The sequence below is a fragment of the Geotrypetes seraphini genome, chromosome 9 (assembly GCF_902459505.1).
Source record: "Geotrypetes seraphini chromosome 9, aGeoSer1.1, whole genome shotgun sequence".
Lineage (NCBI taxonomy): Eukaryota > Metazoa > Chordata > Amphibia > Gymnophiona > Dermophiidae > Geotrypetes > Geotrypetes seraphini.
The window spans coordinates 142,934,425-142,961,363 of record NC_047092.1 but is presented as its reverse complement, the minus strand read 5'-3'; the positions used below and the strand labels follow the sequence as shown (position 1 = coordinate 142,961,363).

General features: G+C 41.8%; 1 protein-coding gene across 4 annotated transcripts in view; it reads left to right on the top strand.

The window, feature by feature from the left end:
• EPHA4 (EPH receptor A4) overlaps window positions 1-26,939 on the top strand; it is a 328,329-nt gene that overhangs the window by 235,681 nt on the left and 65,709 nt on the right. For 2 of the 4 annotated variants that reach the window (XM_033958139.1, XM_033958140.1), the window contains exons 6-10: window positions 1,367-1,491; window positions 4,757-4,916; window positions 10,797-10,908; window positions 22,409-22,467; window positions 26,704-26,817. In XM_033958139.1, coding sequence (XP_033814030.1) covers window positions 1,367-1,491; window positions 4,757-4,916; window positions 10,797-10,908; window positions 22,409-22,467; window positions 26,704-26,817 — 570 coding nt within the window. Of the gene's footprint in view, window positions 1-1,366; window positions 1,492-4,756; window positions 4,917-10,796; window positions 10,909-22,408; window positions 22,468-26,679; window positions 26,818-26,939 lie in introns of all 4 variants that reach the window. The other 2 variants (XM_033958137.1, XM_033958138.1) reach the window with 1 other exon arrangement.

The following is a 26,939-nucleotide window of genomic DNA, read 5'->3' as shown; positions in this document are numbered from 1 at the left end:
GTACCAGTGGAGGATTAAGGGCTCCTTTTACGAAGGCGCGTTAGCGGTTTCACGCATGTAATAGCGTGCGCTAAACCACTGGACGCGCTAGCCGCTACCGCCTCCTCTTGAGCAGGCGGTAGTTTTTCAGCCAACATGGGGGTTAGCATATGATTAAAAGTCACGCGCGTTAACCCCGCTAACGTGCCTTTGTAAAAGGAGCCCTAAGTGACTTGCACAGTGAGCAGTGCGCAGTTGGAACCTGCAACCTCAGGGGGCTGAGACTATAGCTCTAACCACTACGCCACTCTCCTCTCATTTTATACTTGCAAGGATATATCCTCGAAGCCTGTAGTTACTAATCTCTGATCATACACAACAGCATCGCTAGATAAAAGAATCAAAATTTAATGGATGTCACTTCTCCTGGGAGATGCCACATTTTTAGCAAGCATTGCCCTTGGCGGCAGAACCTGATAAAATGTTTGGTGGAGACTTGTAACCACAGAATAGTGTCAGGAGATCAGCATGGTTCATTCATCTTCAGAGAATTGTTCCCTGAGCAGATCTGTCAAGTGACTACTGCAGCTAAAGGAAGAGTGCACTGTTTTCTACGTAGCTACTTAGAAACATATAAGCGATGCCATGTGGCCCACCAAGAAACGCTGCATGCAGACCAAAGAAGGGCATTTTGCATCCTTTACACTGACAAAAGTTCCCCAGACAAGAATGATTTTGCTCAATGGTTTCTTTTGAAGCAAAATAAATGGAATCACAAGAGTTCCATTCAGCTCTGCTTGGCGGATTTATGGCTCCTCCACCCCCCTTCCCCCCACGTTTGTTTCTTCTTTAAACTGTTTGACGACTACTGTATCGCTTTAATTAAGTTGAATGAGGAGGCCTGAATTCCTGCTCCACATTCTCTGCTTATATTATAAGTGACCTGTGGAAAGACTGTCAATAGAGAATTTGTAGTTCTCTGTGTAACCAGAATCCAGCTTTGTGGTTAGGAGCCTAGCTTTCAGTCACTTAAGTAGTGGGGCTCAGTAATTTAAGCACCTTTCTTCTTCTGCCTTTATCTCTGTACTTTTACTCGTATGTTTTTTATTTATTTAGTATTTAGCTCAACCTTTCCAATGGTAATTCAAAGTGTGTTACATTATCTCAAGAAAGATACAGCGGCACCAGAAAAGGTTCAAAGAAGAGCGGCCAAGATGATAAAGGGGATGGAACTCCTCTCGTATGAGGAAAGACTAAAAAGGTTGAGGCTCTTCAGCTTGGAAAAGAGATGGCTGAGAGTTCAGATAGAGGGATGAAATGGGGAGATAAAGCATATACTATCTACCTTATCACAAATAACACATTTTTTAAAAATTTGTTCTGACAGCTCCATCTCCCGTCACTTTGATCCAGTCAAAGGAAATAACAAGGCACAGTGTAGCATTGGCCTGGCCAGAACCTGAGAGGCCCAATGGAGTCATCTTAGAATATGAAGTCAAGTACTATGAAAAGGTAAATGCTGCAAAGAAAAGTATGACTTGCTTCCCGCTATGCTTAGCCTAGCTAAGGTTGTATTATCAAGGATTTAAAATCCCTTGGATGGTTTAATTCTATTAAGGATGTCCTCCTTTTGGGTGTTTGCAATAAATAAGACCATCATAAGGAAAATATTTCTTTCCCTGGTAAGAAAGTCCTTTCATGCATTTGCCCATAGAGTATTTGTACAAAGGATCAATATTGTAGACTGATAAGTGCATCCAATGAAGTAGTGTAAGACCCTTCCCCCTCCCCCTTCCTTTTACTAAGCCACGATAGAAGTTTCTACTGTGGCCAGCAGTGTTAAATGTTCCGATGCTGCTCTGACGCTCATAGAATTCCTATGAGTATCAAAGCATTTAGCGCTCAAGGCCATGGTAGAAACCTCTACTGTGGCTTAGTAAAAGAGGGCCAAAAAGTATTCTGCTCAATTGTGTCATTAAACACTACATTGAATGATGTCATGAGTTTGCTGGTTGTATAGTATTAGATAAAGAAAATTACATTTTACCATCCCCTTTAAATGTATGGGGAGACATTATTTCTGCAAAAAGTTCTTCAATTTAATACACTAACGTACCAAAAAATATATCTGTGCTGCCCGATTGTTAGATAAGAGACTGAAAAAACAAGCAATTGCATAGTTCGTTGTAAAGCAGATCTTCTCTGATTAAAGCCAGCAACAAGCACCAGGATTGTATTAAAACAGCAACATTTCTTGACACTTTTCTACCTAAAGAACAACATGAAACTTTCAGGTAAAGCAGTGGCCCAAGTAGGCTGGAGCCCAACCACTTGGGGCTCAGCCTCACCCAAACTTGGTGCTCCTTTAGTGTGGCTGGTGGAGACCCTCAAGCCTCACCAACCAAAGACTCCTCCCAGCTGGAGCACTTGCAACCTTGGCAGCTGACAGCAGTATTCCCAAGCTATTGCCCTCTCCCCACCCTTGTTCCCCCTCATGCAAATGAAACTGAGCATGCATAAGGGCCAGTGGTGGCAGTGGAGACACCGCTACTGGCTGAATAGGTTGCAAATGGTGCATCTGGGAGGAGGCTTGCCGCTGGTGGAACTAGTTTTTTTTTTTTTTTGGGGGGGGGGGGCACCGGAGGAGGAGGAGCAAAGAGGGTAGGGTGGAAATGTAATTATGGGCCCACCTACTTTGAGCTTAGACTCTCCCAAAAAAAATCTATTTGGCTATTCCACTGAAGCCCTTTTTCTATATATGTATCCAAAGGATTCTTGGATATGTTGCTACTTCGAGAAGCTGATGAGAAAGTAAAATGTTTTGGGCCATATCAAAATCGGAGTCATTTTCGAAAGATTCTTGTACTCATTTAGGGTTTCTTCTATTAAACTGCGCTAGCAGTTTTTAGCGCAGAGAGCCGCGCTGAATGGCCTGCGCTTCTCCCGACGCTCATAGGAACTCCCTGCTTGGCTCCCTGCGCTAGAAGCTGCTAGCACAGTTTAATAGTAGAGGTCCATAGTGTTTCATAAAGAGCATCACAGGAATCCAGTTTTCCAACCCAAGCCTCCTATCGGTGGTCTCTCCAGGGCACATGTTGTACTTTGTAGTGCTTCGAATCGCTTTGGTATGTGGGATGGTAGAAGCATTATTGTTTTCTATGTCTCTTGTATGGTATAGAAAAACTGATCTTCCCTGACCCTAATACAAGGATGAGGGGGAGAGACAGCTAGAACCACTGAAAACTAAAATTTATAACAGTATGTGATAAACGGGGAGCCCTCAGTCACACAGCTCGCAATGGGGTTTACACAGCCCCTAAAGCACCAGCTGTCACATCAATGTGCCCATATGGGCATAGTCTGTGAAACATCCTCGGGCTCGCCCGGAAGTGATTACATGTGTACTAGTGCACCAAAAACAAATGTGCTAAAAGTGCAAATAATAATCAACAAAAGTGGTAGAAGTTATCTCTGCCTCTCATCCAAGGGTACAAAAGCAACCAAAATCAACCATAAAGGCAAGGGCAAGAGGAACAAACTGACAGTCTAGAAGTACTTAGCTTCTCTGTGGGTAAAGGCTCAAGGCAGCCAAAGGGCTTATCCAAACATGTCCGTCCAACGGAACTCCGTTTCAAGGGTACAACAGACCCCCCCCTTCCTCAGGAACCAACCACTGAGTGCTGTGATCCAACTCGCTTGAACACCCGCCTGAATGGAATAGAAGAAAATGACATACATTGTGGGAGACTGGGCATCAAACTGGCAAATGATGTTTAATGTCAATAAGTGCAAACTGCAAAGTGATGCATGTGGGAAAGAGGAGCCCGAACTATAGCTGCGTGATGCTGGGTTCCACATTAGACATCACCACCCAGGAAAAGGATCTAAGTATCATCATTGAGGATATGTTGAAACCCTCTGCTCAGTGTGCAGCAGTGGCTAAGAAAGCAAATAGAGTGTTAGGAATTATCAGGAAAGGAATGAAAAACAACAATGAAAATTTTGTCATGCCTTTGTATTGTTCGATGGTGCGCCAGTTCTGGTTGCTACATGTCAAATAAGATATAGCGGAATTAGAATAGGTGCAGAGAAGGCAACAAAAGAAAGTGGCTAGGGCTCTTCAGCCTGGGGAAGAAACGGCTCAGGGGAGATATGATAGAGGTCCATAAAATACTGAGTGGAGCGAAATGAAAAGATGTGACTTGGTTGTTTACGCTTTCCAAAAATATTAGCACTTGGGGGGGGCATGCGATGAAACTAGTAAGTAGTAAATTTAAAACAAAGCAGACAAAATATTTCTTCTCTCAACAGGTAATTAAACTCTGGAATTCACTGCTGGAGAATTTAGTAAAAGTAGTTAGCATAGCAGGGTTTTAAATAGGTTTGGATAATTTCCTAAAAGTCCATAAGCCATTATTAAGATAGCTTGGGGAAATCCACAGCTTATTCTTAGGATAAGCAGCATAAAATGTGTGTGGGGGGGGGGTTTTCCTTGGAATTTTGCTGGATACTTGTGACCTTAGTTGGTCACTTTTGGAAGCAAGATATTGGGCTTGATGGAATTTCGATCTGTCCCGGTATGGTAACTCTTATATTCTATGTGTATGTTTTTATGTGATCCACCGATGATACTGGTTTACTACAAATAGCTGCAAATAAGTCATTAATAGCCCTCAGCTGGAAACATTGGCATTTTTGCACCATTCACTGTAGGCAGTGTCAGTATAGAGAGAGACATGTTCTATATTCATTATTCACTGGGTTATTTTTCTGTCAGGACCAAAATGAGCGCAGCTACCGAATCGTCAAGACTGCCTCCAGGAATACCAATATCAAAGGCCTGAACCCCTTGACATCGTATGTGTTCCACGTGCGGGCTAGGACAGCAGCTGGTTATGGGGACTTCAGCGGACCTTTCGAGTTCACCACTAACACAGGTAATGGAGGAAACACTCAGCCCATGGTAAAATCTTATGCTAAATAAAATGAGAATAAACTGAGACATGACCTTTGCTTTTATGGAACTCCGTATCATATCAACCATTTCTCTACTCATTTGCTCATTTAAATTATGCAAGTATGTTCTACCCCGTGTCTTCCTACCAAACTTAGGGGGTCCTTTAACTAAGGAGCGCTAGCCGTTTTAGTTCACGCTAACTATTAGCATGCGCTAAACGCTAATGCGTCCATAGACTATAATGGACATGTTAGTGCTTAGCGTGTATTAGAACGGCTAGCGCGCCTTAGTAAAAGGACCCCAGTGTGACTGTATTAAATAAATGTGGTATAACTTTCTGTCTTGTTATTTACCTAAAATGAACAAAATAATACATGGAGGATGTTGGTTATTAAATGCACAAAAAAATCCTTAACAGAAAACATTAACCCCCCTCCTTTTCAGTGCTGGCTGCCGCGGTAACAGCTCGGACGCTCATAGAATTCCTATGAGCGTCCAAGCTGTTAGCCGCTGGTGCTAAAAAAAACGCTAGCGCGGCTTTGCAAAGGAAAGGGTAAGCAAAAAGGATGAGATGGCTCCTATGAGTCAGATAAATAATGACAAGTTCAGGTGCATGAGTGTTTTATTTGATTGGTAAGACTACAGAGCTCTTTTGTGGTGCAAACCTCCTTATTTGATTTTTTTTTTAATTAAAATAATGGTTAAAACATTACATTAAATGAAAATGGATACTGGTAGCAGGAAAGAGATTTTTTTTTTTTTCTTTTCAGTTTAACTGACTGAAAATTAAAAGCCAATTATGTTTAAATTCCTTTGAGTATGCACAGTACCTTACATTCGCAAAGAGATAAAATGCAGTGCCTTTTAAGTCTTCACACATTTGCAAAAAAAATACAGTTCTAATTTTGGGAGACTTTTATAAAGGTGCACTGCCAAGTAGTGCATGCTAAATTGCAAGCCGCCCATAGGAATAGAACGGGTGGTGTGGCATTTTAGCATTCACTTCTTGGCTTGTATGCCTTTGTTAAAGGGCCCATGAATTATATAGTGGGCCAGTAACAGTGGCTGAACCATTGAAGAGGAAATATAGGACAGGAAGGGTTAAGAGGGGTGGGATGGGATTTGAGGTAAGGTGGGACATGACAGAATTGGAGAATGGAGCAATAGAGGTTGTCAAGGAGAAAATTGGTGGATGATTGGTGAATGGGAACGATTTTGATTGGGTGAAAGATAAGCGGGAGTTTAGGTCTGTGAGGAATGAAATGTTGAGTTATTGGGTTTTCAGGGGAGGAGAGGGTGGTGAGGGGTTGGTGAGAGGGTTAGTGAAGAAAGGGTCGAGAGTGGAAGTAAAATTTCAATTTTGCCCACCCACCCGGCCCTTTTGCCCTTTTTTAGTTTTGAGATCTGGTTAGTTGTTTTTTGTACTTAGATTGTCAGGGCATTGGAGTGGTGGTTATAGTGGTTAGGGGGTAGTGGTGGTGGAGGTAGGGAGGATTTTTGTCACAGTTTTGGCAGTAATTGGGTATTCCAGGCAGTCAACGATAGGTTTATGACATGTATACTGTGATTGATGGAAGGGCAGCTACTTGTGTGTGATACCGCCACAGGTATTGGTGAGGCCGGGCAGCACCGCAGGTCTCAGGGGGGAGGGGGAAAGGGTTGTATCAATGTGGGAAAAACACAAGATGAATTGGTGGGGGCTGTCAGCTAGGTTGTTACCAACTAGCTGACATGGGTTGGGGTTTGGTGGGAAAATGGAATGTATTTGATTCATGCTTTAATGTTATGGCATTGTTTATTAATTAAAGCTGCGGCAAGAATTTATTTATCCGATTGAAGAAGTTTATGGTGTCTTGATTTTAAAGTTCTTTTGAGTATAAACGATGAAAGAAATGTCAATGTTAAAGGACCTGTTTGTTAAAGTAGGAGTTGGTTTCATTGATGTACACGTACTCTACATTTTCAATGTGAAAGGACAATTACAAAAATATTCAAAAAGTAAGAATAAGAAACCAAGAATCTTGATTGTACAAGTCTTCTCACCACTTGCCTTAGTGTTTGGTGGAAGCCCTTTCTATAGCAATAAAACCATGAGTCATTTAGGATAAGTGTCTATGAACTTTTCACAGTAGGATGGTGCAATTTTTTCTCCCCCATTCTTCGAGCCAGAATATCTCAAGCTCTTTTAAATTGCCCGAGAATCATCTGTGTATTGCAGTTGAAGCCTTGCCATAGATTTTCTGTGGAATTCAATTTTGGGCATTGACAGGGCCACTCGAGAACATTCACCATTTTGCTGAGTCACTCAGTGTTGGTTTTTGCTTTGTGCTTAGGGTCATTGGACTGCTGAAAGGTAAATCCTCTCTCTACTTTCAGGTCTCTGACAGACTGGAACAGGTTTCCCCCCGGGATCTGACTGCACTTTGCACCGTCTTTTCTTCAGTGTTTACAAGCCTCCCTGTCCCTGTTGCTCCACACACCTGTACAACACAAGATCACAAGTTAGGTGCCAATTATATACCTAACTTTAGACACTGAGATTGGAAGTTAGGCACCCAAAAGGGGTAAACAACAGTTGGGTTTTTAACTGCACAGGCACTATTCTCTAAGTCAGGGGTAGGCAATTGCGGTCCTTGAGAGCCGGAACCAGGTCAGGTTTTCAGGATATCCACAAAGAATATGTATGAGATGGATTTGCATGCACTGCCTCCGTGAGAAGCAAATCTATCTCATGCATATTTATTGTGGATATCCTGAAAACCTGACCTGGCTCCAGCTCTCGAGGACCGGAATTGCCTACCCCTGCTCTAAGTGAATGCCAGGAGCATAGTTACCATTGAGTGAGCCCAGCAAAATACCTAGGGCTATCGAGTGGGAGGGGCTCCTATGGTGGTGAACTCCTTGCTTTCCCTGCAAATCCGGCATCTCTACCCTATTGGCCACCAGTCACCACCACCCCTGCCTGCAGGTCTAACGTCTCTCCGACCCTCCTCTCATCCCCATATGGCTCGGTGTCTCTACCTACTCCTCAAAACAAGTGTGCGTCAGTGGCAGAGGCAGTGATTGAAACAGACTGCCTCTGTCCAGGCCTTTCCCATGCCATATCCCACCTCTATGATGCAATGTCCTGTAAAAGATACTACAAAAAGAAATTGACATAGGAACCTCGGTTATACATACTCAACATTAACCCCTGATGCAACCTATCAGAGAAAAATGTTGGGTTCTATATACAAATATATGATTTTTAAACATAGAGTTGTACATTGTTTTAGTTTGGAGTGCATGCTTTTTTAAAGTCTTCACCTTCCCCTATCGGCCATGCTTGCAGAGTAATTTTGATGGAACAGTCATTATTTTCCTCAGTTAATAGGTTTGGGGGTTTTTTTTTTGTATGTAAATCTTAGGTCTTCCTCAGAGTTTCCTGTCTTTGCGTTCTGGTGGAATGGACCTGACTTCCTCTTCACTTGATGTCAAAATTACTAATCTCCTATATACTCGGGGTCTATATCACTCGTATATGTATCCACAATGTATATATATCCACAATACCTTATAATTCCTTATAATCAGGCACATTAAAATTTCAGATCTACTATGATTGCATTCAAGCAGGCAGACTCTATTTAAATTTATTATGAGCCTCATTGAGACAATTTTTGGAAAAGGAGCTATTCTGAGTTTCCCATAACAAAGGTTTTGAAAACTTATGCAATAAATTGGCTTTTTTTTTTTTAATTGTTCATGTTGAAAAAGCTAAGTATTTTCTGTAGACAATGAAACCAACTCCTACTTTAATGCATTTTGAATTATAGAGTGTAGAAGGGTGTAAAAACTCTTTACTCTTTACAAGGCACTGTAGCTTGGTAATATGCTATTTCTCTGTGATTCAGGACTGATGTGCTCTTGGACGTCTTGTGCTAAGGCAGGGAACTTCTCTGGTGATTGCTTTAAAAGCTCCTCAGGGGCTCAGAAAGAAGCTAATGCATGGCACCTGAAAGATAGCTATGAATCGTGGAGGAATTTAAAAATATCTATCTATCTTTCTATCTATCTATCTAAATCTATCTGTCTTTCTATCTATTTATCTATATCTGTCTATCTTTCTATCTATCTATCTTTCTTTCTATCTATCTATAAAAAGAGAGAGAGCTTTTTTTAAATTAATAATTGCTGCCCATTTTAAAATGTCATGCATGTAGGACAATATGTTATCATTGTCTCCTAGATTCTGTATATGGTGCTTAGAATTATACGCACAACATAATTGAATAACCAGCCAATTAATGCTGATAATTGCCATTTTTAACAGCCAGTTATTGGTGCTAATTAGACTGAATTAAAAGTTGCGCATGTAAATTTAAACATGGGTTCTGCACCTAAATTTTACACATGGCTGCAACAAGGGGTACAGAAATGGGAGGGTCATAGGTGGATTGGGAACGATGTTCTTAAAATATACCTATGTAATCATAGAATAAGGAGGATCTGCATTTACCGTAATTTAGGTGTGAGGATTTACACCACATTTCAGTTGGTATAAATCAGTGGTCTCAAACTCGCGGCCCGGGAGCCACATGCAGCCCGCCAGGTACTATTTTGAGGCCCTCGGTATGTTTATCATAATCACAAAAGTAAAATGAAACAGTTTCTTGATCATATGTCTCTTTAGCTATAAATTACAATATTATTAGTAAGACTTAGCTAAAAAGAAAGATTTATAAACTATAAAGAGTTTTACCTCATACAAAATTGTCGTTTCTTTAATAAGACATTAACTATTTTTTTTCTGAGGCCCTCCAAGTACCTACAAATCCAAAACGTGGCCCTGCAAAGGGTTTGAGTTGGAGACCACTGGCCTATAGGAAGAGGAGATGCAAATGTTAAGAGCCTTAGCCAATAGGGAGAGGAGGAGACAGTGGATGCTGTGGATGGCCATCGTGTTACTATGTTTCTATAACCATAAAGTTCTATGACATCACAATGCAGGTGTAAAGAGCCTTAGCCTATAGCAGTGGTCTCAAAGTCGCAGCCCGCCAGGTACTATTTTGTGGCCCTCGGTATGTTTATCATAATCACAAAAGTAAAATGAAACAGTTTCTTGATCATATGTCTCTTTAGCTATAAATTACAATATTATTAGTAAGACTTAGCTAAAAAGAAAGATTTATAAACTATAAAGAGTTTTACCTCATACAAAATTGTCGTTTCTTTAATAAGACATTAACTATTTTTTTTCTGAGGCCCTCCAAGTACCTACAAATCCAAAATGTGGCCCTGCAAAGGGTTTGAGTCTGAGACCACTGGTTTAAATGGTCCCAAGACATAAGCGCTATTCTTTCTTTATAGCATACCATTGGTCGGGTTTTTTTAGGCACCATATGTAGAATTTAGTTCTGTATGCCGTCAGGAGTATTTCATGCCATAATACTATATAATATATCTCTACAAATAGGGAGGACAATTAAAACCAGCTTGTATTTTATCTTCAAATAAGCCAACCTGACTAAATAGTTCAGATGCTAGTAACAATTATTTGGGCATCAGCAAACCCATTTTGTGCTTAGATTGCTGGGTGGTCATTGCATTTTAGGAGATGAGATTTTACCAAACCATGTTTCACATTTATTGAATAGCGAACCATTATCTCATTATGAGTCTCCAGGAAGATGAGAGAATGAATGAATAAATGCACAATGAAGGTGCGGGAGAGGCTTTGAGCGCCCGTCTAAACCACCACAACCTTCAGCACGCTGGGTTGATGTCTTATTTTGTCCTCTGGATAATAACGAGAGCAGCATTGAAGATGGAGAACAGTCCAAACAGACGTTACACTGACTGATACATTCTGTTTTTCCAGTTTCCTCGCCTATGATTGGCGATGGTGCCAGTCCCACAGTCCTTCTGGTCTCAGTTGCTGGCAGTGTTGTTCTGGTCGTCATTCTCATTGCCGCTTTTGTCATCAGCAGGAGGTAAGAACATAAGCGGCTTTCTCCATCTCTTTCATAAGGGAGCTTTTTGTCTCACCCAAACAAAGCTAAATTCTTTGGTTAGCGTAAAAAAAAAAAAAACAAAAAAAAAAACAAGCAGCTATTTGCATTAGAAGCCCTCTTCTACATGGCTTTGATCTTCCAAACATTGCTACCACCACAGCATGTAATGTAGCGATAATTGTTCTAGCCGTATTTGCCCTTGAAATGCAAAGCTGACTCAGTAAACTGCAGCTGAGAAGCAAGCTAGTTGGAGGTTGCAGATGTCAACACTTGAGCATTCCCCATGATTATACTTGTGATGAAGTGCTAAATAAGAATATTGTACAGCACAGCACACTGCACTGAGAGGTACCGCATATAATTAGAGAAGGGGGCATTAGAAAAGCACTTGGACAGTGAGCAAAATTACCTCCAGAGACATTCCTTTATATGTACAGTATGCATTGCCTTATGTCTTGCATTTTATCATTCGTCAGAATCGTCATTTCATTATGGGGGGGGGGGGAGGAGAGACATGCAGAAGATAACATCAGAAGAAGGGTCAGTGTGTGCAGTGACACCTGGAAACCTCTTAATGCATTCAGCTTGGATTCTGGGAAATGCGGTTTGCATTCCACAGTTGACTGCATGCATTTGTGATGGCACAGGTACATTTTCATTAGTTCATGGATCAGACAACATGGCAGAATGGAGAGGGTAATTTTCAAAGCCATTTCCTTGAGTAAAGCAGTGCTTTGCCTATGGAAATGTTTTTACAAAATTGCTTACCAAACGCTCGCATAAAAGCATGAATACAGGATCCGTGTGCATGGACTTATATTTGCAGCGAGCGGAGGCATTCCAGGGGTAGTGTCGGGATGAGATTTTCATTTACAAATATACTTTCAAAAGAATGCATGTATTTATCTCCTCCCCACCCAAAAAAATTATGTATGCCTAATAGGAGGTGTAAATTAGAGAATGACACGGTGACAAAATTCATCACCTTTCCCGTCCCCGCAGATAACCGCGGGAAATAATCCCATGTCATTTTCTAGTGTCTATTTCAACCTCGGTCCTTCTACACCAGCATTCTTCAAAGCAAAGCTTGCGGGTCAGTGGTTGTGGCCATTCATACTCTGATTCTTATGTGAGCCAAGGATAATGAAGCCATTGTGACATCACTGATGTGATTGGCTCTTAGGCACTGGTGGAATGAGGCATTATGACATCACAATATCTGCTCTGGATATCAGAGACTGCTATTCTGTAGTGTCTATCTCAACCTCAATCCTTCTACACCAGCATTCTTCAAAGCAAAGCTTGTGGGTCAGTGGTTGTGCCCAATTATACTCTCTCCTTAAAGAATGACATGAAGATGGTTTCCCGCGGTTATCCGCGGGGACGGGAACGGTGATGAATTTTGTCATCGTGTCATTCTCTAGTGTAAATGTGTATACATTGTTCTCCTGAGGTAATTGTCAAAACAAAAGTGTGCCTAAAATATAGAAGTATATATACTCAGTTAAATGCTAGTTATGCTATAAGGAAAAATGAACACCTATTTATTATCTGCCTTTTTCAAGAAGAGATTCACCCAAAGCGGTTTACATAGGGTTACCAGATGTCCGGATTTCTCCAGACATGTCCTCCTTTCCGAGGACATGTCCGGGGGTCCGGACAGTTTTTCAAAACCCGGCACTTTGTCTGGGTTTTGAAAAGCTTCCAGCTAGCGGCGACGTCGGGACGGCATCTGCGCATGTGCGAATGTAAAGTGGTGACGTCGCGCGATATCATGGTGTCACACCAGCGCATGCGCAGATGTCCTCTCGACAAGCGACTAGGTTGAGGGGGCGGGGCTGGGGGTGGAACTGGGCGTGACTCAGGCGGAACGGGATGTGACTTGGTGGAATGGGGCGGGCCTGGGTGCGGGACCATGGTCCGGATTTTCATTCCCGAAAATCTGGTAATTCTAGGTTTACAATACATTGAATAGTAATCAGGAAAATACTCAAGTACAGTGGAACCTTGGTTTACGAGCATAATTCGTTCCAGAAGCATGCTCGTAAATCAAGTTACTCGTATATCAAAGCGAGTTTCCCCATAGGAATGAATGGAAACTCGCTTTAATTCGTTCCACCAACATCCCTCCCCACCCGAGGCTACCGGCGCTGCTCCATCACCCCCTCCCCCCGTCTAACTGGCATCGCACCCCCCGAACCAGCATCGCAACCCCCCCCTGTGAATGCCCCCCCCCGCGAGAACCGCATCGCACCCCCGTGTTGAAAGCGGAATCCGCCCGCCCTTCCTCTCAAACACGCTCCTTACCCCTTCTGCTGGTTGTGAGAGTGAAAGCAAGCTCCTGCCTCTTACCTGGGCCGGGCCTTGAGCATCTGCGCATGCTCAAGCCCTTCTGGCTCTCGATGGGCCTTCTGGTTCTAGATGGGCCGTGGCCCTTTTCTGCCTTCATGTTCTATGTTTCTATGAGGCGGGAGCTTGCTTTCACTCTCACAACCAGCAGAAGGGGTAAGGAGCGTGTTTGAGAGGAAGGGCGGGCGGATCCATTTTCAGCACGGGGGTGCGATGCGGTTCTCGCGGGGGGGGTCATTCACGGGGGGGGGGGGGTTGCGATACCGGTTCAGGGGGTGCGATGCCGGTTAGAGCGGGGGGGAGGTGCTCGCATATCGGAACATGCTCAGTTTGCGAGGCAAAAATTTGCTGAGTGTTTTGCTCGTCTTGCAAAACACTCGCAAACCGGGTTACTCGCAAACCGAGGTTCCACTGTATTTTCCTTCTCTGTCCTGGTAGGATCACAACCTAACTGTGGTACCCAGATTCATGAGGTATAGGAGGGAATTATGCACACAACCTCAGGGGATTGAGGCAACAGCTCTAACCTCTAGGTCACTTCTCCCCTACAGAATATATGCCCCTTCCAGGTGCCTAGTTATATGTGCTCTGTTATAGAATTACCCTTTAAAAGTCAGTGACCAATCATGGAGGGAATATTCCAACCAGCCCACATAGTTACAAAATTGGCGGACACTTCTATTCCCATTCACAAAGGGGAAGTATGAGCATGTTTTCCCTTTGAAAATTACCTAGGAAAATACAGAGATTTTCTCCATCTAAAACAGGCTTTGGATGGATGGATCATGCCACTGAGTCAGCCAGCGACGTATGGGAAGATGCACAGTGAGGAATCCACCCTTTGATGTTTTATGGCAGAGTACAGGAGTGGTTTGCCATTGTCTTCTCCCGCACAGTGTATGGCTCCACTATGTTGCTGATGCCTAACATAGGGCCCCTCAGCCTATAGCACCTGGCATTCCCAGGTAGTCTCCCATCCAGGTACTAGCCAGGCCTGACCCTGTTTGGCTTCAGATAGTAAGAGCTAGGGTTACCAGATTTTATTTTAGTAAAATCTAGGCCCGCCCCAGGCTCACCCAGTTCCACCCATCCCTGTCCTGTTACGCCCCAGCCCCACCCCATAGCCTGCCCAACGTGATTTCGAGGAAGTGCCGGGTTTTGAAAAGCCATCCAGAGCCCCTGGTCATGTCCTCGAAAAGTAGGACATGTCCAGGGAAATCTGGAAATCTGGCAACCCTAGTAAGAGCAGGCCTACTCAGGGCAGCCAGACTATAGGCCCAAAACAGGCTTTATACATGGAAAAAGTTTTATAAAATGATCCCACCCACACAAGCCTTTTTAGGGTCAAGAGCATTAGCCATCACTGTAGCTAGAGACAGTAACACATTTGTGGCTTACTCGTATCTTAATTACTTGTTTCACAACGGCTGAGCGGCCATTTCTACCTATGGCGTGCTATCTGAATAAGTTGCGTCCTATGAGTAGGAAATGCTTAGTTCTAAAATTTTACAGCTATCATAAATTATTTAATTATAGTAAAGGATTAAAAATGTCATCCCAATTGCCATGGAAAAAATCTGGTTGCCATGGTGAATTTTCACTATTTACTGTGACATGCATTTTGTAATTCTTTATACTCCATACTGTACCCACCCAGGTATAAAATCCTAGCTTTCCTTAGAAAAAGCTGTATCTGGCTGCTTTATTTTCTCTTCCATTTTAACCTGCATTTGAAAGATGTTGAAATCAGTAGGATTCCTAGTCTGGTTAGTAGGCCTGTGGTGTAATGATTTCTGTGGGTGTTTTGCTTAAAATATTCATATGGCAGGGAGGAGGCGGCAGGGACACATGAAAATGCAATGAAAGGAGACAGCTTTATTAAAAGTCATTGCAACAGGAAACAGCAGCATCAGGCTGGATGACTTAATCTCCTCTCTCCGTTTATTGATCACGTTATTATTTAAGGCAGGATTGATAGCCAGGTGCATTGGATTTCTAATTACGAGCCACCACCTTGAAGAACTGAGTGTCTTGGCGTGCTCGGAGATGATTCCTCTCTCTCCCCCTCTTGAGAAAAATGTCACTCCCCCAGGCTGATAAACGCCACCCAGTGATTGGTCCTCAATGGATCACTTTTTAGAAAATGAAATGTCAACCCCTTGCCCTTATATCGATTTTTTTCTTTAGTATCGTCCATAAAGCTGTCAGAGGAAAAGGCTGTCTGGAGCCAGGTAGTTGACAAGTATTCTTCTGCCGATGCGTGCCTAGCCCGTCCTCTTCCTGAACAGGCTGTCTGTTTAGTTACCAGTTTAGAGTTGTTTCAACTGACAAGAACCAAAGGGTGGGGGGAGGACAGCTATCTCCCAAAATCACTAGAATGGGGTTGACAGGCAGGAAAGCGGTGAACAGCACATGTCAGGTGTGCCAGTGGAGATAACTAAATGAAGAAAATGCAGAAAATATGCACTTGAAATGCACAAAACAAGATTGTCTACAATTAAGCACCAATCGGGCGTACAGGTTATAGAATGTTTGCACTTGTGCACGTACCGGTTGGTGCCATGCTGAGAAGTATTTTAAATTTTAACACTCAATGTGCGCAGTGCGCAGATGCTAAGGAGTATTCATCAGGGTTATCTACGAGATGCACAATAATTTTTTTTTTTTTAATCAAAGCTTAGGCAATTTTATATATTTATTTATTTGGATTTATGCACAACGATTTTGAAGACATTTTAAAAGACTTATTGCTGAGGCGCTGCTGGTATGGCACTGCTTTTCAATGCTACTGTTTGGGAGAAAAATTGGTTTTGAGCACCGATCAGTGGGAACCAAAGGTCACCTCTCAAATTTTTTCCCCCTCCCCTCCCTTTCCTGGCACTGATGTCTGATTGAGAGTAAGGAGCAAGCATTCATAAGTAGACTGATTCTTTGGGACCTTCCATCAGACAATGGTCCTCAGGCCAGGAGTAGAGACCTTCCCTCATGCAGAGGGAGTATGCAGGACCTTCCCTCAGGGTGTGATTCTTGAGCTGGAAGGGTGATCTGTGCTGACCCAGTTGGTATCTATGAGGGAGGACAGAAAAATCCAGGGGAACTGTCCTGAAGAACCAGCATGTTTACGGTTGTCTCCTGCTTACTCCTAATCAGAGGTCAGCGCCAAGGAGAGTTGAAAGAACTTGAGAGGTGACCTTTGGTTGCCACTATTTGGCTGCTCAAAAGTCTGGCATCCAAGTGAATGTGCCCAAACAGCAGTGGCCAAATGGGAGTGCCTAAATTGCAACAACCAAAAGTCCTACTTCATCTGGCAGATTTGCACCTGTAAATGGTGATATCCCCCGGATTCTATATATGTCACTCAAAATTGCATACAGTAATTTGGGCCTGTGCCCAGTTTACTAACACATTTTAATTGAGTAACAAGCCAATTAATGCCGATAATTGAGAGCTAACAAATCAATTACTGGCAGTTTACAACAATTTGGATTTATGTGTGTTTCTTGCTAAGCACTGTTCTATAAAGATGTGTGCATAAATATCTTAGCACATAACTAGAAAGGGGGTGTGGCCATAGGAGGAGCATGGGCAGGTCAGGGCATTGACTAAAGATGTATTCTATAGTATTATAGAATTTGGAGGATCCACGCCTAATATAGGTGTGAGAACTTACATCGGGCTTCAGCTGGTGTATATCTTCATGCCCAAAGTTGGGCACAGACCTCAGTGCTCTGCGCTATTCTGCAAAGAGGGCCCAACTCAGAACACCGCTTTTAGAATAGTGCTCAGTGCTCTTTTTTTTTTTTTCGGCGCTCAAACTGGGCAGAAGGTATGGGAAATGCCAGGCAGACTTCTACAGTCCTGTAAATAATAAAGACAGATCAAGATCAAAGCTGGAGTGAGCTTCAATAACAACTCCAGTAGTTGGGAAGTAGGACCAGTGATGGGTAGACCTCCATGGTCTGTACTCTAAAATTGGCAGGGAAAGATAGAGATTAAGTATACGAGTGTTAATTATGATGAAGGGTAACCTGTGCAAAGTGCTAGATTCAACTCTGGTCATCTTGATGGGCAGACTGAATGGACCATGCAGGTTATATATTATAGAGTTGCACGGGGACAGAAATTTCACTCATCCCTGTCCATCCTCAATGGAATCTAATCCATACCCACCTTTACCTGCTAAGATCCATTCCATCCCCACCTAGCCCTACAGTTAATCTCCTCCATTCCAAGCTATACCTGCTGGAGTCAACACTATTATCTAGTTGCAGCCCTCTGTTTCCTCCCAACCCCTACAGCTTCCTATATTTGTTTGTTTGTTTTTTGAATGGTATTCTTCATTCAACCAATGAATGTTCCAAGCCTCAATCTAGTGTTGCCTCTCTAGGCATTCCAAGCCTCATTTTGGTGCTCCAACTGCCTCTATGTATAACAGTTCAAAGTCTTCGTGGGATACAGAGGATTTGCACATTGAACTGTTATGGTGCTATTTGCATGAGGATGGCCCTGAGGAAGTAGTTTGTAGGACACGAAACGATCGTAGACTGGCTTGTGACAGATAATTCATGTGCTACTTTTTTGTGCACGGATTAGAAATGCGTTGTTCCTCTTGTTTGGGATTTAAACATAAGAATATTTTTCAGAGGGTGCCTGCTTATAGCAACGAAAGTTTTTTCTCTGCCTATGATGGATGGATGGATGATGGAGAGGGTTTTGCTATGAAAGCAGCACTGCTCTGGTAGGTTGTGTGCTTGGTAGTTCTAAATATTTCTGGTGGGAGTTTTTGTTCTGTTTGGATGATATTTATTACCTCCCAGCTTCCTTTTTCAATATTATTGTCCTATAAACCGTGCCTAACCTTAAATACGGTTTATAGAATAATGCCCTTTATGGTGCCAATATTTGAAGTGCCATATATAGAATTTACACCTATCTGTATATCCTTAAATTTTTCCTAATTTCAATTGCAGCCTTATAAAAAAGAATTTGAGAAACATTCTGTGTAACAGATTGAGACTTAATGAAGAGGGATGAAAGTAGCTGGCTTTTATGAATCCCCAGTGGTAATGCACTGTACTTATATGCTAAAAGGGTATCCAACAAGAACTATTCTAGTTCTGAGATTGCTCTACCTTCATTAATCTGCACTTTAGTAGAATATATTGCAGTTCTAGCTTAACTAGGATGGAAACAGTATGCTTCATTCTTCAAAGCTTTGTGCTTGAACACTTAAGTTACTGTATGATCAAACTAGGCCTCACTAGCCCTTTGCCTCCTCCCCTTACACTTATCCCTTTGTCTGGGTCTAATGAAAAGCAAAGGTAACAGCAGGTTTGGAGCTCACACATCATCCTAACAATGTACACGAATACTTCCTTTTGTTCTCTCCAGTGGACTCCTATAGGGAAAGGTCCATGCACCTCTTTTTTCTCATCTCACCTACAGACCTGCATGTCTCCAACTCCTGCTGTTTCTATATACTTTCTGAACACTGCTGTCCTCACCCCCCCCCCCCTTCCTTGCCTCTTAATCATCACCTCCCTAAAACCCTATAATTATGAAATTCAAATCTGCCACAAAGATTTTCTTCAGTGAGTCAGGTGAGCTGTAAATTCAGGCTCAGCAGGCCTGTGACTGTCCTTTGACTTCCTGTTGCTCAGGGACCGAAAGAGCAGTTTCCAGGGGCTGACTTCCCTAGACAATAGTAGAACCCTAGAGTCCAGTCCTAAGCTGAAGGCAAAAAGGTCAGTGGATGACAAAGGTAGAAATGGAGGTGGATGTTTGGTTTTAAAGGTAGTATTACAAGCTAATAAGCTATAATTAGGATTTAAACAGTAATCCATTTGTTTCCTTTGAGAAAACCTGACTTAATATTTTTCCTTTTCCAAGCAAGATGAAAGATTATTAATGATACCTCTGCTTCTTCAAAAGCCTTTTTAAATGTCAAATTTTTATCTAGTTCCATTTTCATGTTCATTTTAGTTTTGGGGCCAATCACAGAGGGAAAAGAAGCATATTTTCTATCTCCTGCAGGCCGATATGTACAATTTGTAAAAAGTAAAAGAATCATGGACATTTTCTGTCTTTTAAAGGGTAATATATAAAATTTCACCTTTTTCCCACTTTCTTTTGTTGATTTTCTTTAGAATTTTTTTTTATATATATATATAAGGTCTTCTCATAGAAAGAAAGCACAAAACGCTCCAGAGTTGTGGATGTTTTCCTCATGAAACCCCCTTGAAATAAAACATACATTTGCTGTTTTCCCAAGTAGTAAAATTTCACACATAATCCACTGCACATCAAATTTTAGTAAAATTCTGAATTTTTGAATTGCTCTATATGTTATTGCATTGCAGTAGCTCTCATTAATGCAAAATCAAGTGAAGACTGCAATGCGATGATATCATTGCACACCGTTTCTTTCCAGGAGAAAAAAAAAAAAATCTACAGCTTGCAAAAGTTTACCATGAAGCCCATTTGCACACTTAGCAAATGAAATGGACTGTTAAATTGTGGGAAATCCCATGGGTTACATCAGATAGACAGATGCTTTTGTTTTCAAGCAGCATATTTATCATGTCGCTTGTATTTTCTAAATCCAACATGTCAGAGTTTGTTGCTTCCCTTTTTGTGGATAAATACTACAACAATTTTCATTTGTGAAAAAAAATATATATATATATTACTTTCATATATGGAATCCCATTCTTTCTGGCTAATCTATGTAAAAGAAATGGCTCTGAGATTCCAGCCAGCCCATTCTCAAACCTCCAAAACTCCATAAGCTAAGCAAACAGGAAGACTACTACTTGCTCGGCTTCTCATGTTGCTCTGACAGTGTTACACTAGCTCTTTTGGCTCTCTTTAGTTTTGCAGGAGAAGCTACTACTACCGTTACTATTTATCATTTCTGTGGCACTGAAAAGCGTACACAGCACTGTACATTCAATATGCAACAGATGGCCTCTGCTCAGAAGAGCTTACAATCTAATCTGGACAGACAGATAGTACATATAAGGGGGGGGGGGTGGTGCTGGGGAGTTTCTTGCCTCTCTTCCAATGTATACATATTGAGATCTTTAAGTCTGTCCCCGTACATCTTTTGACCTAGACATCAACCATTTTAGTAGCCTTCCTCTGGACCAACTCCATCCTGTTTATATCTTTTTGAAGGTGAGGTCTCTAGAATTATACACAATGTTCTAAATAAGGTCTCACCAGAGTTTTATACAGGGGCATCAATATCTCCCTTTTTCTGGCCATAGCTCTCCCTATGCACCCTAGCATCCTTCTAGCTTTCGTTGTTGCCTTTTCAACCTGTTTGGCCACCTTAAGATCATCTCATGCTATCACATTCGAGTCTCCCTCCTCTTTCGTGCACAAAAGTTCTTCTCCCCCTAACCTGTACCGTTTTCTTGGGTTTTTGCAACCCAAATGCATGACCTTGCATTCCTTAGCTTTAAATCTTAGCTGCCAAATTTCAGACCATTCTTCAAGCTTCACTAGGTCCTTCCTCATGTTATTCACACTATCAGGGTTTCTACTTTATTGCAGATTTCACTAACATCTGCAAAGAGGCAAATCTTATCTGACAGCCCTTCAGCAATATCACTTACAAAAAACTGCAACTGAGTGGAACAGCCTAATGGTTAATATATTGGTCTGAGGACCTGGTACATTCATCCACAAAACACTTATATGCTAAATTTTAGTGCGCAAATGGCCCCTTATATATTGATGCTAAAATTATAGAATGAAGGGATACAGTATATGTACTTGGAAGGGTATAATCAAAAGATAAGTCTAAATCCATTTTGGGCCTAAGTCGCTAGTTGCCCAAAGTTGGACATGGGAAAAGGTCCATTTTCGAAAAATACGTCCAAAATATATATATATTTTTTTTTTAATCGTCTAACTGTACGTCCAGCCGTCTGATCGTCCAGACCGCTAAGTCATCCATCTTTATACCCCATTTTCGTCCAAAAATTCATCCAAGTCAAAAACGCCTAGAAAATGACCTTTTGGATGTGGGCGGGGTCAGCAAAGTGGTGGACTGGACACCCAAACATTGCACCAGACCCAAACATTGCACCAGAGTAGTGGGGTATCTTACAGGGCACTGCTGTGAACTTTACAAAAAAGGTGCCACATACACATCTCACCACAACAACCTTATAGATCATGGTGAGCCCCCCAAAACAATTCCCAGAACTGACTAGACCCACCTGTCTACCACCCCAATAGCCCTTATGGCTGCAGGTACCACTTATATAGCAGTACATAAGGGTTTTGGGGGGGGTGCACATGTTTCACCATGCATGTAGTTGTTAGAGTGGCTTATGGGCCTGGGTCCTCCTCTCCATGGTTCACTAGCCCACCCCCAAGACCACTTAAGCCACCTCTGTACAGCTCTACTAGGCTTTCCTATACCAGGCTGAGAGGTGTTGATGTTCTGGAGGCAGATATGTAAAGTTGTTATTACGATTTTTATGGCGGGGGGGGGGGAGTGTCAGTGATCACTGGGGGAGTGTGTAAGGGTCTGTACTTTGTCCGTGCAGTGGTTATCTGGTCACTTTGGATACCTTCTTATGACTTAGACCTGGTTTTAGATGGCCTAAGACACAACGTCTAAGTTCCGTCTAGGCAGTATTGTTAAATGTGCAGTTATACATGCAATACGACTAAGTCTGGATGGCCCACGGCCCACCCAAATCCCGCCATCACCACTCCTCTTAAAACGACCCTTTTTGCTCTGGGCGTACTACAGCACTGTGAAGGCCTAAGTCATTTTTAGATATGTCTAAAACCCAGTTCAATTATCGGCGCTTGGATGACTTGTCTCACTGATCATCTAAGTGCCGATTTAGGCCAGTTTTTAGACGTATTTCTGTTTCGATTATGAGCCCCATATGCTTTAAGCAAAATTATTATGTAGCACATATCTGTGTTAGAATTGAAAAAAAAATGAGCAGCTTCCAGATGAAAGATTTATTTTAGAGGATGAGGGATCTGCTTCTCATATTCATTTTAGATAATTCTCTTATCCAATAATAAGCACCTCTAGCACTATTAGCTTAGAAGAAAGGAAGTTCATTGGGTTATAATCTCTTATTTGTTAATCCCACAGGCACAGCAAATACAGTAAAGCTAAGCAAGAAGCAGATGAGGAGAAGCACTTGAATCAAGGTAAAGGAAAATGATTTTTGAGTATTTGGTGGGCTTTTGCTAATCGATGCTACGCTTAGAAGCCAAAAATTTGTCTCTCTTCTTTGTAGTATGGCATCTACAAATGATGAGGAGATAGATTGTAAAAAAAATATACTGTATATATAATTTTTTTTTGTTTGATCCAACCAGTTTCCAGCTCATTCAGAGGAAACCAAAAGGGTCATTTTTTTTTTTTGGTTTTTGCTCCAGCTCATTCAGAACCAGGGCTGAGATCTGGAGCCATGAGCTTTGATTTACAACTGCCTGAAGATTCCCACCCCAATTTTGTAGCATTTCTCCCTACTTGTATTTAGCCCACTCATAGCTGTGCTGGAACCCAGGAATCATATTTCCCAAACCAGGCTAAGATTTCCTTCTTTCAGGGTGGTGACCGTTGCCTCCACAATACACTTCTCCCTCCGGATTCGCGGGGGATAGGGGCAGAGCCAGACCCACCCCCGCCTCCCTCCCGCCTTCCCAGCCTTACCTGGTGGTCTAGCGGGCTTTCGGGGCAGGAGCGATCTTCCTACGCTCCTGCCCCGTGCAGATCGCCATTAGAAAATGGCTGCTGTGAGTTCCCGTAGTCTCTCGAGACTAAGACGGGAACTCCCTACAGCTATTTCCTCTCTGAAACCACAAGATATTGAGTATGCTTTTTGGGATCCTATACAATTACAACAATTTTTAGTTGCAAGAGAACAGAAATGAGATTTTGTTTCATTTAGCTGAGAATATGAGGAGAATTAAATAAATAATATCCCATTTTAAGGAATGATTCAAGGTTCTTTAGTTTGAATCGAGAATTATTGTCCTTTATTTTCCTGAATTTATTTGATTAGAAATAGCAATATGTGCTCCCCATTAATGTGGGCTTAAAAGGAATTACGTATATATGATTTGATTATGTATTGATTTATGTACTTATCCTTTTTTCTTTTGGAATTATTGGATATTGTAAATGTATTCAAAATTTATAAATAAAAAAAATAAAAAAAAAAGTCCAAGAAAATACTTGTTGAAAGGGATTTCAGGAGAATCTATTGAATACAGGAATGGTCTCTTAAGAAGCTTCACACAATAATTAAATAAACAACTATTGTAATTCTTTTTTTGTATGTGTAGTCGGAGAGTGTTTACTAAACCTGTTCATGTTTATAGTGAAGATACAGAGCACGCTGTTCAGATGGAGCCCAACACGTGTTTCTCAAGTTTATTAGTTATACCCTTCTCCTAACGTTTTGAAATCCAAACCATGTAGCTAATAAAATATTTATATAATACCATTTACCTATATGATAAGGTAAATTACAGGATTATATCATGTCTGCTCCAGAGAATTTATAGCAGGACTTCTCCAGAGTAATAAGAGTCCTAGTGTAAGAACGTTCATTTTGTACATATTTATTACAGATGTAAAGAAATGAGCAGGATCATTTTCAAATTTTGAGGGGCTTTGTCCTGATTTTTGGGTGGTTTTGCTTTTTTGTTGTTGTTGTTTTGCAGTTCATTCCTGACATTTGTTTTAATAATAATAAAAAAAGATAACACATATTAGAACTTTCCAATGTAGGGAAAACAATTGTGCATATCTTGAGCCTTAGGTTAGAAAGCGCATTAAATCAGTTTTGCATTCACAAATTTTGTAAGTGAAGCGCTGCTCCCGACGCTCATAGGAACTCTATGACTGTCAGGAGCAGCGCAGAGCATTCAGCGCGCCGGCCTGCACTATAAAACTCTATCACAGTTTTGTAAAAGGGGGGGTAAATGCCTCTTTTACATAGCCAAAATAGCATTGTTGCTGCACTAGGGAGTCTTTTACTAAGGCGCGCTAGCCAATTTCGCGTGTGCTAAATTGGCTAGCGCGCCCTAGTAAAAGACCCCCTAAATGCACCAAAGTACATAGGAATTGGATGGGCTTTTGTGCATTTACTACGGCAGCATCGCTACCGCGGGTTTGTAAAAGGGGCCCTAAGATGTCCTTTTAGTAAGCTGCATTAAAGAGTGGCCTTAGTGTACCCTTACGTGGGTCTTTTCCATTTTCCAAATTAATGGCCATGCGCTAATGTTGCCCTTAGCGCACAGCCATTAACAAATAGCATATGTGCCCTTGCTGCCGTCTGTTTTGTAGGCAGTAAGGGCCAGATTCTATAAACGGCGCCTAATTCGCTAGGCACCTGGAAAAGCAGCACCTACTGCATGTCAATCAAAGTTAGGCATTATTTGTAGAATTGCGACTACTAGCATCCTAATCAATTTAGGTGCTGGTAGGTGTGCAGACCATAGTCACCAGCATATAAAGCCAGGGTTTTCTCGGTCTAATATATTGACGCCTAACTCAATCCATGCCCAAAGCTGCCCCTAACCATGCCTATTTGTGGAGTAAACACCTCAGTGTAGACGGCCACCTGCTGAGTTAGGCGCCTATGGGCCAATTCTTATTTTTTTTAATCATTTTAATTGGTTTTTAATGGTGCTTTCAATTAATAGCGCCAATTAAGCCAATAAAAACCAAATTAACCCCTTCTTTTACAAAAGCCAGCAGGAAGGTAATCTGGGGACTTAAGCTGCTTTTTCCAGGTTTGCAGCATTGTAATCTATGCAACATTCAGGAAGAATCAGAAATCATTCTAAAGTTTTGTGTGCTGTGAATTGAAATTCAACGATTAATGGAAGATTTGCGGCAAACAGTAACAAATTCTGTCACTAAAAGACAATTCCGTAAATTGGTCCATCTAAAGATAGGTACCAATTGGGTGCACAATTTGTAGAATAGCACTTATACATGTAATTGACCCCATTAATTGGCATTTATATGCATAAGCGCCTGGCACTTACTACCAGATTCTATATATGGTGCTCAAAGTTGCACATGCAATTTAATTGCGTTGAGCCAATTAGTACCATTAATTGGCTGCTAACAATCAGCTATTGGAATGAATTGGCAACAATTTGCATTCACACATGCATCTTGCACTGGCCTATAAAGATGCACGTGCAAATCTTGTAGCATGTAACTGAAAAGGGAGTGTGGGCATGGGTGGGTGAGGGGTTTTCATTAAGATGGCTGCAGGAGTATAGAATTCAGGGGATCAGTGCCTAATTTATGCACGAGGAGTTGCACCAGATTTCAGCTGGCGTAAATCCTCTCACCCAAAGATGGGCGTGAATCCCAACGCTACATGTTATTCTATAAATGGCACCCAGTTCAGAACAATGCCTATAGAATAGCTCTCTGTGCGCATTTTTTTGGTGCCAAAATGTAGGCACTAGTCCTTAGTGTGTAGGTTCGAGGGGGATGTGAAAGTGGGCAGAGTGGGCGAGTCATTGGAGTGTCTGAGGTACGCATATGACTTATAGAGTACTATACTTTATGAGAACTTCAGGGCACACTTAGGCAGCAACGGTTACAACTGCCATTGGCTTGGCACAACTATTGGTGCCTAATGTTGACCTAAACTCAGGCTTTGATTGTATAAACGGCGCCTAACATGTAGGCACTGAGGAGTGCAAGTGTCTATCATAAGCTGGGCGCTATTTATAGAATCACACCTAGTAGTGCCTAAAGTGGTCTTAGGTGCTGGTAGGTCTTGAAACCTTAGGTGCACTTTATGCCAGAGTTTTCTTGGCCTAAATGAGTGTGCCCAAATCAAAACATGCCCAAGATTTGCCCATAATTTGCCCCTAACCATGCCTAGCTTCTGGCAGGCACCATGGAATAGACACCTACATTGATGTGGTAGGCACCTACCACCTAATTAATTGCAATTTAATTGTAATTTTTAATTAACTCCCGCTTTTACAAAGCCTGATAGCGTGGGCCGCTGTGTTAACTTCCCCAAAGCCTGTAGGGACTTAAAGGGCGTCGGGGTTTTTTGCCGTGTGGCAACTGCTAGCATGGCTTTGTAAAAGAGGGGGTAAGTTAGGTGCCTAGATCAACTAAGCACACTGATCTAACCTTAGGTGGCTTTTATAGAATTAGGACCACATTCTTAACAGAATCTTGGCACCCAAACTCCATTATTGAATTGGGCACTAAGCATACTGCAATGGGACGCCTAAATCTTGGCACCAGTTTATCCTGTAGAATTGCCACCTACATTTTGAGGGGATTATGTATTCCTGTACGTATAAATTTCTGATTTGTACCAAGAATAATTCAGTTATTATATATCAATGTATTTTTCTCCCTTGAAAACCTCCAATTGTGTTCTACAGGTATAAGAACATATGTAGATCCTTTTACATATGAGGATCCCAATCAGGCTGTCCGTGAATTTGCCAAAGAAATTGATGCTTCCTGCATCAAGATTGAAAAAGTTATAGGCGTTGGTGAGTGATGAGACATCTCCATTTAAGTGATAAATCTGCAAATGGATATCTCCGGCATCCATTTTGTCTTAATTAATTAAAACACAATTAATAGTACATTATAGAATGTCAAAAAATGAATG